Source organism: Protopterus annectens, chromosome 1.part1, assembly GCF_019279795.1.
Source record: "Protopterus annectens isolate FY-2018-M chromosome 1.part1, PAN1.0, whole genome shotgun sequence".
NCBI lineage: Eukaryota > Metazoa > Chordata > Ceratodontiformes > Protopteridae > Protopterus > Protopterus annectens.
This window is the reverse complement of record NC_056726.1, coordinates 843,673,753-843,687,067: the sequence shown is the minus strand read 5'-3', so window position 1 is coordinate 843,687,067 and position 13,315 is coordinate 843,673,753. Positions and strand designations below refer to the sequence as shown.

Sequence of the window (13,315 nt, the reverse complement as noted above, 5' to 3'; positions counted from 1 at the left end):
ATTTAGCCCTAGTTTGGACATTTCATTTCTTTCTTAGTTAGTAACTTTGGTATGAGCTGCAACTTTGAGAAGGGACACAACTGATGAGCATTTAAAACTGGATGGAATGGATTTATAAGGGAGAGTGAATCTGGGTATTTCCCACAATGGGTGGCTTACAATGGCAATACCTAGTATTAGTAATCTGGGAAGAATTATGACGAAATACTGCTTGTAACGATAGGACATCTAATCTAATACTTCCTGAAGGTCTTTTTTTTTTGGAAAAGGTTTTAAAGTAGAAAGGGCTAGAAAAGTTTTTAAAGTGTAAAAGGAAGTGTGGGATGTTTAGAGGAATGCTGTTACAGAATTTTGTCAAAGGGAACAGAAGAACGTGCTCTTTCAGTTCATTAATATTTTCATGATGGTCTCTGAACTGGTGGCAACATCTAGCAATATTTTGTTGGTACATATATCTCTACCAGCTTGCCAGAATCTGAGAAGCTGGTAGGAATCGTTATCTTCTATTGCATTAATTTTATTAGCACAAATTATGTTGCCTTTTCATAACATTTGGAATTGTTTTCTTTTACTTTGATTATTAATCTCAGTTTCCAGTCTAGACATGCTTTGTCTCTGGTTTTAAATTGTTTTTTTTTTCTTATTTTTTTTAGATCACTTATCTGTGGTGTTTTTGTACTGAAGAATCATTGTTTTTGCAGAAAATACAGCTTACTTTGGATGGGCATTGGTATATTAAAAAAAGCTGAGAGTACTGTTTGCTGGACCTTAAAGACTGTATACCTGTTTCTAGTTAAGGAATCGCAGCTCTGTTTCCCACTGACTTTGGAAATGGAATGTGTCAATGTGAATTTAGCAGGTAGTTTTACTGTTTTAAACATCCAGGTAGTAAGAAGTGGACAATGGTCATTCATTGTGGATGGGAAAATTTGTAGGGTTGGTAATTTATAAACTATTCTGGTGATAACTATATCCAAGATTGTACTTTTGCTTGCCATACGATTGGGTCTGGTACGCAACCTTTCTCACAAACTGTGCAAGCTATTTCTTCTTAGATCTTTCTGTAGTTGTGCTCCCTGTTTTTCTAGTCACTGTTTAGTTCTCTGACTAGTATTAATTTATGTCATTTGGTTTTGGATTTTATATTATTCAGCATTTCTCTTGCATTACTATTACACAAAAAGAAACAAACACTCAGAAAACAAAAACTTTACTTTCCCAGTGCTTCAGCTAAAAGCTTCCTAAGGGCAACAAACCTGACTAACCACTGGTAACTCTTTTTATACATTCTTAAGTAAACAGTCAATTAGTCACTTAATTAAACAAATGATAATGTATCATAGATTTAAAGCAACCCAGACATGAAATATTATCACTAATACACTCTGTTTTATCTAAACATACATAAATGTACTTTCATTGTTCTATGTTACACAGTTTAAAATGTATAACATCATTTAAAAAATTCTAAAATACTTCACATTATAGCAAAGCATGTCATGGTACCTCTTTATTTCATCTAAAGGGGGACAATGTATTCAATTTTAAAATTAAGCTTGCTTTAAGTGCACTAGACACTAACTCATCCCCTCCTCTAGGTAACCATATGCTTCTAAGAACACTAAACTTAAATCCATCCATTCCTCCCCACTGCACCTAAGGCATGCTCTGTTACTGCACTGCCTGATTCCCTTCTATTTAATGTTCACAGTGAGTGTCTTCAGTCTATACATGTATGACATGTGCTGGAAACCCTGAATTTTCTTGGTTAGAAATCACTGGGGTCTCTCATGTTGCTGCAGGTGCCTGGTAAGGTACATACCAAAGGAAGCATTGTACTCCATTATTGGCCTGATGCAGGTCAAGTACAGGGGAGTTAGGACTTCTTTCACTCTTAAGGTAATGGCTTTGCTAATGAGGTGTGTAACGTTGAATGTCTTCCTTACCACAGTAGACATATGGCAGTCAAAGTTTAAGCTGCAGTCAACTTGCGTTCCCAAGTCTCTCACTACTGAGCTGTTACTTAGGGTATTATTATTTATATGATAGTCTGCATGGATATTGTTTTTACTGAAGGTAATGATTCATAGGTTCATAGATTAGTACTAGGCTAACTGCCCTCAGGGGCCATTCTAAGCATAGCCAGTTTCCCCAGGTGAGAATCAAACCCTGCACCTTGTGTTTCTAAGGTAAGCACCTTAATCAAACTCCCATGATAATGCATTTTTTTAGCACTGAGTTTGATTCCATGGCTTTGGCACCAATCACTGGTTTGTGGAATTCCCTCTTGAAGTATATTGACATAATTTGTGGATTCAATGATTACACCTAATTTGCAGTCGTCGGCAAACTTGGTCAGCCACAGCCCTTCTGTTTTGGCTTGAGCTTCTGAGAAGTGTATTCCAAACAATTGGGGCTCAGCACTGACCCCTGTGGAAACCCACTTCTGACAGGTCTGCTGGTTGAGGTAAAGTCCCTAACTCTGAGTGTGATCTGTCAGTGAGCCAGTTAGCAACCCACCTGACAACACAAGGGTTGATCTTCAACTGGGAGAATTTATCAATGATGCTCAAATGTGGGATTGTGTTGAAGGCCTTGGCAAAGTCAAAGTAGGCTGTATGCACAGATTTGCCTTCATCTACGGCTCTGGTGATATTTTCGAAAAAGTCCACGAAGTTTAACACCTTTGACAAAATCAAACTTTGTCAGATCAAGGGTTTGGAGATCACCTATATCCTTATTTATAGGTTCCATGGTGATTTGTTTCATGGCCTTACAGATAAGGCTAGTTAAGCTTACGGCTCTGTAGTTCCCGGGGTTTGTTGCTGTACCTCCTTTATGAAAGGGAATGACGATTGCTTTTTTTCCATTCAGCAGGAACAAAAGCAGTACTCGAACTGTGGTTGAAGAATGCACCTAATGCAGTTACTTACTCATGTTTTAGACCATTTAAAAAGCAACCTGGGATACCATCCAGTACCATAGAGGCTGTGTTTTTGGCCTTAGAGAGAGCATTAATGACTTGCTCTTTGGATATGCAAGGTGAGGGAGATATACAGGCAATGCTTTCTGGAACGTTTGGAGGTGACAGGGGGTTGAAAATTTCATTAAACCTATCAGCTAATAGGCTAGCTATTTTCACAGGATCAGTTTGCGATGCCATCCACAGCTAGTTCAGCGCACGTTATGGATATAACTGAAAAATGCCTTATGGTTATCCCTAGCTATGGTTGCTACATTTTTTTTGAAGTTGCCCTTAGAGGATTTCACAAGTTGTCTTACTTGTTTGTTCATGCAGAGGAGGGTGTTCTTCCAGTGCTGGGACCTCACTTTTTTATTCTTAGCAGCATCTTCTTCCTCTTATTGTATAATTTACTAATTAATGGTAGATGTCCACCAGGGAGGCTTGTTTTTTCTTGAGGATCTTGTTTTGATTTTATCAGGTACAGCTGTGTCAATACATTTGTATAATGGTTTGTATAGGGCATTTGTGTATACCTTAGTGCATTTGTCAATGGGAACAGGAGCTTGAAGGTTATTTATGCCATCCCTTAAGAGGGTATTGTGATGAAAGAAGGTACTACCAGCACAGCTAGCTGGAATTTTGTAAATAATTGTGTGTCATTTGTGAATATCAAACTGATGTATACAAGGTGTTTATGTTACAATTGTATTAGAACTGTATGTCATACAAGATGTTGGCGTTATAAATGTATCACAACTATATGTCATGTGTATATCAAACTATTTTGTACAGACGTTTGTATTGAAAAGGTATTTGTAAAGTGCATTTGTTTGAAATGTATTCACAGTGTGCCCTACTGGAGAGGACAGAAATGTACATGCACTATTGTAACTGTATAAAATGTATATCTTTTAACAGAGAAAACTGGAAGGTTAACCTCACTTCAGTAAACTTTAAAATATATCTGAAATTAAATCACTTTATGGGCTAGGCCATAAAGATGCTATCTCACAGGTTTCAATGCAGTCAGAGACATAAAATCTGTACTAGGAAGCTTTCTGTATTGTCTTTGAGGTGAACTAATTACTACTCTGGAAGTGTGGAGGTATGCAATTATTTTATGACTTCCAGCACCTGCCACAGATATGAGCAAAAACCCTTGTGTGTGCATTTTTATGGGTAGGTGCTAAATTCTGCCAGATGCCAGCAATGGGGTTTTCACGGGAACTAGAAGTCAGATGACCGGAAGTTATCTCATTCTGCAAGCTATCCCAGAGGTAATATTTTAGATATTATTTTGGAGAAGTCTCTTGGTGAGACTGAACATTATGTATTCTGTCTTTGGCCTGACAACAAGAAGGACCATTCACCACATCATCTGCCTTGCTCTATCAAGTAAGTAGGGAACAGTAACTTAGAGTCAGTCATGAATATAGTGAAGCTTACTTTAGATATTATTTTTCTTTATTTGTCTGAGCCTGTCCTTCAATGTTATTTGAACTCTGGCATCACTGTGAACATATACTTAGCATTTTCTTGTTCTTTTATTATTTATTTATTTATATTTATTTATGGGATAGTCCACCAGGCAAAGGTGAGCCCATTTTCAGTGGACGCCCGGGGAGAAAAGCTCCAGAAAGAGTATAACTCTTACACAATACAAACATAGAATCATATGGGGCAAACATTATGCAGAGCTACAGAATCATATGGGGTAAACATCACACAAGCATTATACATACACTATAAAGTATTACATTACATTTTGAGCAGCAAAGTACAAATTCAGTGAAGAAATGACATCAGAACAGCATACTGCACTAGTCCTTAGAGGGGTAGATCATGGCTCAAAACAAAAAATAAAAACAATACCATTGAGCAGTAGGTCCAGTTGGTGATAGGAACAGCTTGGTGTGCAGTCTATGTTAGATGTAAGATAATAATATTATTATTAACCATACTTAAACCTTTCGTCGTGGTTTATATGGTATTAAACTTGATTGGTGACACAATTAATGATTTAACTTGAAAGTTTGTATATAAAGTGGTAGAAGAAATGGCATTAATTGTATTCTGATGAAGTCTCCTAAGAGAGATGGAAGCGCTAAATAAGTTTGTTTTATTTGTCTTTATATGGTATTAAATCTATCTGGATGTGGATCGGACTGCTTTTTATACTTTTTTCATTAGTTTTTTACTTTATTTGTTGGTTTAATTGGTGTGCAGTCTATGTTAGATGTGAGATAGTAATATTATTATTAACCATACTTAAACCTTTCATTGTGGTTGATCTTTGTAGAGGTATTTAAGTTTTTAGAGTATTTGCATATTTATTTGGTGACACTGCGTGGGCCTCTTCTAATAGCCTTGCTCTTGGTCAAACTATCATTTGTATTAATATTAATTTCACTCAGTAAAACTGTGCACCATTTCTTAAGAGCCTTAAAGTAGCTGGCGAGGGGCTCTGGTGGCAGTGATAACTACCTTTTAGTCTGGGCAAGATGGGGTATAGCTAGCAAACCTGTTCCAGACTTTCCCAGGTGTGTGTGTGTGTGTGTGTGTGTGTGTGTGTGTGTGTGTGTGTGTGTGTGTGTGCAAATCAAATCTCAAAGAGTGTGTGCCAGCTACTTGGCCAGGGATACAAAGCACTGGTTGGACAGAGAGAGTGTTGTAGGACTTGGCTTGGAACCATAGCTAAGGGCTCAGCTCTATAGCCAGTGGGGAGTCTTATTGGGGATCTAGAGAAAGAGAGAGAAGAGCCAGCCCTGGACTGACTGTGTTCCCTGTGTGTTCTTAAGGGAAATTGCACTTGGAGCAGAGAGGTGCATCTGGAAATATTGTGTGTGTGTGTCTGTTATCCTCTCAGTGAACATCCCCCACTGGCACCAGTGGTGAGGATTGAGAATCCTTGATTACTGGCCCAGAGGTGGAGGGTTGTCACGGGTATAATTAGCTTTGATGAAATTTTTTAAATTGATTTCACATAAAAGGGTTTCAGGTGTTATAGCTACTTCAAATGTAACTGATCTGTGATCAAATTTAACCAGTGAGGGTCCTATACTTGTGGTGGTGCAACTGTCACCCATGTTGCTAAAGACCAGGTCAAGAATATTGATCCCCTTGTAGAGCTGCATACTATATGTTCCAGGGCATTAGTGTTAAAGTCCAGGAACCTTTGTGCGAGCATGTTGGTACTTGTGCAAGTTTTCTAGACATTGGAGGCATAGTTAAAATCGCCCATGACTGGAGAGTGTTTGGTTGTAATTTGACTGAGTCAAGTAGCGTGGGTATCCTGGTTCATTTAAGGAGGCCTATAACTAATGATGACTTGGGGGGGGGTCTTATCCAGAGTTAGTTGGACTTGGAGCAACTCCATGGAGTTTTCCTGTCTGAACAGTTTAGAGGTGTATTTATCTTTGATGGAGATAGATACTCCTCCTCCTCTGGTTCTAATACAATCATTTTGCGGTCTGAAAGTGTGGAAGGTATTGTAGCCTTGCAAGGCCAGGATACTCTCTGCAGCCCTGAGCCAAGTATCTGTGACTGCACAGACATCAACATCCTCCAGGGCAAGGCGTGCTTTCAGAGAGTGCAGTTTCTGATTTAAACTTCTAGCATTTAGCAGCACAACCCGTAATTTATTTGTGAGTGATGTTTTCCATCTGAAATTTTCTTTAGACCTTGCCTAAAAAAGCTCTATGGGGGAGGCAAGTGCCTTAGCCAGTAACCAAAAGCGTAGAGGTTGACAGGTGAAGACCATCTCATGCAAAGCAGCGTGGTCCACCAACCATGTCATCCCAGGCTGACAGGAACTGGAAACCAATTGTTGAAGCCAATCATTTTTTGTTTATATTGTGGTATCATCCTAGGTGAGGGAAGAATGCTGCTCAAGGCTAGGAACATACGTGCCTGGGACATATATTTAGAGAGCTCAGTCAAGTCTCTCTCATAGTCCAGTGAGGTATATCTCAAGTCATTTACACCAACATGAATTATGACAGAGTCATAATGGTACTTGCTGTTGAGAGACTTGAGACACTGGTGCTTGTGTTTTTATGTGTAATGAGTGTTGTAGGTGTATACTGACATCTCTACGCATCAGTCCATTTCTTTTTACTGTTGACTCATTAGCATTAATGGTGCAAGTGGAATAAGAGTTATTATTTGCAGTGTGTGGAGAAGAAAATGGACCTGGCTATAACTATGCATCTCCTGCTTGTAATTTAGATAGGTCTATTTACATAAGCCTAACTTTATTGGTATATTTTAAGGCTGAAACCAGGCTTTGACAGTTGCTTTATAATGGCAATAGAGTTCTGTCTATTGATGAGTGGAACGTAGGTTAATTAAGTCCTCCACCATATGTGCATAGTAACTTAAACACTGGTGTTTGTATTGTAGTTTGGTTTCCTTGTATTTTTTTGTTTTGGGTTCAAGGGAATACATAAGTCAGGGAATCATACTAAATGCATTTTATACATCGACAGCTAACAGAATAAAGCAACTCAGTTTATACATATTATAAGTGAAGGCAGAGTAAAATTAGTTAAAACTGCAGTAGCATAGAAAAGTACTGGAGAGAAGATTAACGGAATTAGTGGTACACAATAATGTTGATACATCAGTTAGTGCTGGTAGCTTACTTGGGTAGAAGGTCATCTGGTTGTGAAGATAGCTATTGGCAGAATGAGATGGGGTGTGGCATGAAGCTATAAGGGAAATGATCTGACTGGTTGTGAGTATGTTTAGCAATTGGCTGAATGAGATGGGGTGTTGAGTTATAAAGGAGATAATGGGAGTGAGGCATGGCTGAACAGAATGCATATCATTAAACATTCCATCTTCCTCAAGGATTTCTGAGAAACAGCTGCTCCAGGCCAGAAGCCAGAGATACATATGACAGCTGTAGTCATGTGGCAGATGTCTAGGCATCACATACACCTAAACAGCCTTTTTCAGAATCTGTAATCCTTCCCATTAGGCGATTCCTGCATTCTTATTTCAGGAATTGCTAAGATGATAAAAAATATATGGAATCATTTATAAATAAGCCTGTAGGGGAGACAGTTATTGAGCTGTTAGCACTGCTGTCTCACTATGTTAGACTCAGCAGTTTTTATTGGGTGAGGTGTTTTTTGTGTGAAGTCTGCATGGATTTTTGCTGGGTACTATGGCTTCTGCAACATCTCAAGTATGTACTGCAAGTGAATTAGCAATTCCTCAAAGTGCCAGTAAGTATGCACACTGTGCTTGAGTAGCAGGATAAGTTCTAGCTCCCTCACAAAACTGAAGCAGATTAAGCAGGTAATCAGAGAATAAATTCAATTAAATAAAAAACGTAGCATCCCAAGAAGCAGGTTTTCAATGTGGAGGTGTAGTGCTTGCCTGCTACACAAGCTGAATGGCTTAAATAGGGGCAACTTTAACACAAAATACCCCAAGGCTTTCACAAAGTGACAATGTAATATATATTACTTAACATTATCAAACATAACTACTATTCTAACAATATAAGATGTAAGGCAGAAAGGGTGATGACCAAAAGAAGCCTACAAGCCCTTAAAATGAGACATTAGTTCTTTTCAGATGGTTATCCACGATTACCTTGGACTAAGTTAAGCCAGCTCAGGTACATACCTTACAAAACTATCTCATATGACATTCAGAGTCCTAATCCTCTTGCTTGCAAACACAGACTGTTTCAATCTCTCTTAAATAAAGAACCTTGGATTCTTTGCAAAATACGTTCTTCTCATATTCCTTCCCAAGGAAGTTTTGGCACAATATTCAAACCATTAAGGGATTTCCCCAGGCTACAAGTAACATCCAAGGTGGTATTTTTGCTTTCACTAGAATATGATTGATCATTACAAAGCAAACTTGCTCTTAAAATGATTATGAGCCTCTGTAACAGTATTACATGCTACTGTAAAATAAAATAAAAGTTTCTACATGTTATCTCACAAACTACATGCTAAAATCAAGTCTTGCATTTAAAAAAATCCTCATGACGACCAATAATTTTTCTTTCAGGCTGATAAGAATGTCTAAATAGGATCAAGACACTGTACCATATTTGTTTTAACAAACAGGTTTTTAATCTTATAATTTCATTTATTCCTTTGTAATAACTAGGTGCAGGAGACAAATATATGCTGCATATTCTTCTCTACCAATTCTTTGCTTCTCATATTCTTATTCTTTGTCTTTTCCTCTCAGTAACTTGCATTATTAGATATTAAAGGATTTCTTAAGATCACTGTAAAGTTCATCAAAAATATTTTGTTTAGATTTATATGAGTAATTTATTCTTTCAGACTAGTTGGATTTCTGAATTAAGCATGCAGCTTAATGACCGATTGACGCCTCCAGGCGTTTCTGCAGTTACCACCTACTGCGCCTCTAGGCGTCAAATATTGCCTGTTCATATTTGTTTTAATAATTCCAAAACCATGCTCTATACAAGGTATCAGAATATTTTATCTTGAACCATACATGATGGCAAGCACAGCTGTATTACTGTATGACCTCTGTCAGAACGCTAAGGTAATAACGTAATTTTTAAAGGCTGAAGCCACACCCACTGGGAGTTAAAGGTACACACTCCAAAGGGCTGTACTGGAGGGAATGAGTTAATACCCTAATTTCTCTTGCTTCGTAAACCTTTATTTCCCACTCTAAGTTCTGGCTGCATTTTAAAAAAAGTGTTAAAAACTAAACCGAGAACTGAGAAAAGCTATACTCATTCACATCCCTGACTTTTAAGTTATACAACACAACAAAGGGTGCTACAAAATATTCAGCCATAATAACATTTGCAGTTATAAACTGGCTACAAAAACAGTTGAGGATTTAAAATCCTGAAGTTAGAAAATAAGCTGCAGGGACACTTTCTCTTACATTACGACCAGTTAACTTCACATCATTATTATTCGTGTGGTTTAGTCTAGTTTATAGAGAGTTTAGCAGGATGGGTGCATTTTACAACTCAATTGTTAAATTTATCATCAGCTAAGAGCAAGTCAAGTAGTTATCATAAACAAGAAACATTTGCACAGTTTACTACACTACTATTGCGACATAAAATTATTGCAGCTTCAACTGAGGGGTGTCATTTTACTAGGATGAATTACTACTGTTGCATCCTAATGAAACAGCTAATACAGTACAACAGATGTAGCAAACTGGCAAATGTTGCACATCGACACAAGACAGTGGAATATGCTCACATATATGTGTCAGGTGAAAAAGAATAGTCTGCAATATTTGCTTTATCGCACGCTTTATCAACCTCTGCTGTTAAATACGAGTCCATGCTGTAATGCTGTCTTCCCTTTATCTGTTTACGGTCTCCTGTTGCTGGTATTTAATCTCCCTCAGTCATATGTTGATAAGATCATGCTCTTTAGAAAGACACTGGATATATGTATTAGCATTCTGTAGGAAATTTCTATACCTGGATTTCTAAACAATGTCTGCTTCAGCCTGAGATATGATGCTGTCCTGAGTTTGCAAGTATTTACAGCACAACTGCTGCAAGAACAGACTATTTTAGAATTCATGGGATATGTGCCCACAAAGTATAGTCCTAGTATCCATTTAGCAAGTGTGCATTTAGCAGTCAGAATTAAACAATGCTATCACTAGGTGATGATGTTACTTCTATCTCCTCCCAGTTCTTAAAACAGTGGACTACAGTTGAAATAGTTTAGGATTACGAATGGTCACATCAGGACACAAACAAAGCAGAAACAACCCCCAAAAAATCCTCTATAAGTATATATGCATCTTACCTGCTGGATTTTTATCAACTGTTTGTGGTTCTCCACCACAATTATATTTGCTGCACAGTTTTGGGCTACATATTCGCAGGCTTCTGGGGAATTTGTTGTATAGATTCCAACAGCAAATCCACTGGTGAGAAACAACAAACACAGATTACCTTACAGGTAGCATGCATAAAAGACACACACACCAATGGTCTGGAATTATCTAACAATCATGAAAAATGCAATTCAGATGCTCACTTATTTTTTTTAACAACTACAAAATCATATCTTCAGTAAACAGATTTAGATGGGTAACATATCTAATAAAACCAGTCACAGTAAATAAAGATCCAAAATTAAATCAACCAGCAAGCATGACCACAGACAAAGTGCATGCAAAATTTTTAAGTATGCAGTACACACAAAATATTACAATCTTATTTCCAATTTAATTCCTTGTTCAGTTCACTAAACATTTTCACTTCCTTTCCCCATTCACTGCCTCAGTGACGATAAAGATCTCTTCTCTCTGCTGTCCCATAGAGACAACTCATTCCTCTGACAGGTGAGAGCCCGATGGTCCATTCATTTTTCCAAGGGGTGATAACCTAGCAGCAAAAAGTGGAACTATCACCCATCTAAGATCATGGGATTTTGTAGCTTTAAAGTCTTAACCTCTATGTACATCCCTGTAAATGCCCCAGGGTTCAGCATGCAATGGACATCAGTGAGGGTGTGTCACTTTCTACTGCAGGTGATGTAACCCCTACAAAATTGTCCTTTCTCACTAAAGCCAGTGGTCTTGTGGGATGTCAGGTTTCTACTGGGGATTCTACAAGGTAAACCAGTGCCCACACATGCACTCCACTCCTCCCTCCAAAAAGTGTTTTCTCAGACAGATACATCACTCCTACCTTCCCCCTCAGTGCAAGTTCCAGTAGGCAAACACTGTTCTCTTCAAACTCGGGTTGCCTGAGTCCCTGTTGAGGCCTTATCTTTCTACTTTGAGCTGCCATAACTGCAAAACTTTAAAATTAAACCACTGTCTTCAATAAAGAGGTTATCATCGGACCTTCAAGATGATAGCAAAGGAGCTACCCTCTATCTGTTCCCTGACATTATTCCCAAATTCTAATGATAGTACTACTATTACTACAACACACATACACACACACACACACACACACACACACACACACACACACACACACACACACACACACACACACACACACACTGAATACCAAAACATTTAGTATTTCTAAGTGGTTCGACATTTCAACACACTTGCAATTCTGACTTGTGAGATTCTGCAGTTGGAATTGCTCCTTTCAGTAGATCAGACTTCGAGCTACTGATAAGGATCCAGGCAGAACCCCTCACACCAGGCAGTACAAGGCACTGGTAAATATGTAAGCAATAATGCCTGACAGGGTGTGTATTAATGGGCAATTAATGCCTGCTCCCGGGTGTTATGCGGCCTGACGCCACAGGTGGAGGGCATCTATACCCCTGGAAGGGCATTAATTACACATTAACACACACCCTGGAGGGCATTATTGCACTTAAGAGAATGGGCTCTCTGTAAAATTGTGTTTTACTTACTTATTTTTTAAGTAATATTTTATTTATATATTTTTGATGTAAAATAATTCCTCCACCTAATGCTTCACTTTCTGTATGTAGTATATGCTAATGGTGTTGGAGGAAACATTTTACATCAAAAATATATAAGAAAAATAATATAGTACTTAAAAAACAAAGTAAGTAAATAAAACACAACAATCTTAGAGAGAGCCCATTCTCTCTTTCTCATACACAGTCTCTTTCTGCTTTCACAAACACATACATATACACACACACATTCTCATTTGGTTTCATACTCGCATTCACTCACACGAGCATAACTCTCAAATTCTTAGCACAAAAAATCTGGCCAAAGCCAAAAATAATGGGGGGGAAATGCCCCGAAAATAGGGTCAAATTTTAAATATTGCTCTTATAAACTTAGAAAGTTGGTAGAATTTTTTTGGATTACAATGCATTTTCTGAAAGATATAAAGCCTGAAACTCAAATGCCTGTCATTATTTAGTGAATTCACTCCTCACTGATTTACCACAAGACTTCAGAAAACCACAAATTTTTACGAGGAACAGACAAAAAATATGGGCAAATTCTGGGCATTCTGCAACTATCTGGACAGCTGAGAGCTATGCACACAAGATCGTTCTCACTCTCTTTCAAAATCACACACACACACACACACACACGTACATTTCCTCTGCTTTCTTGCATGCATTCACTCGCACAAGATTGCTGTCACTCACTCTCGATCTCTCTCACACAAACACACACACGCGCACACACAGTTTTCTCTGCTTTCATGCACAAATTCACTCACACAAGATTCCTCTCACTCTCCTCTCTACACCCAGTCTCCTCTGCTTTCACACACACATTCACTCACACAAGACCACTCTCTCTTTCGATTTTTCTCTCTCACACACACACACTCTCCTCTGCTTTCGTACATTCATTCAGTAACAGAAGATCACTCTTCACTCTCTCTCGATCTCTCAC

General features: G+C 38.2%; 1 protein-coding gene across 6 annotated transcripts in view; it reads right to left on the bottom strand.

The window, feature by feature from the left end:
* The window catches only part of LOC122807733 (long-chain-fatty-acid--CoA ligase ACSBG2-like), a 1,512,114-nt gene that overhangs the window by 529,960 nt on the left and 968,839 nt on the right, over positions 1-13,315 (bottom strand). For all 6 annotated transcript variants that reach the window (XM_044078719.1, XM_044078754.1, XM_044078736.1 and 3 more), the window contains one exon: positions 10,759-10,879. In XM_044078719.1, coding sequence (XP_043934654.1) covers positions 10,759-10,879 — 121 coding nt within the window. The remainder of the gene's footprint in view (positions 1-10,758; positions 10,880-13,315) is intronic.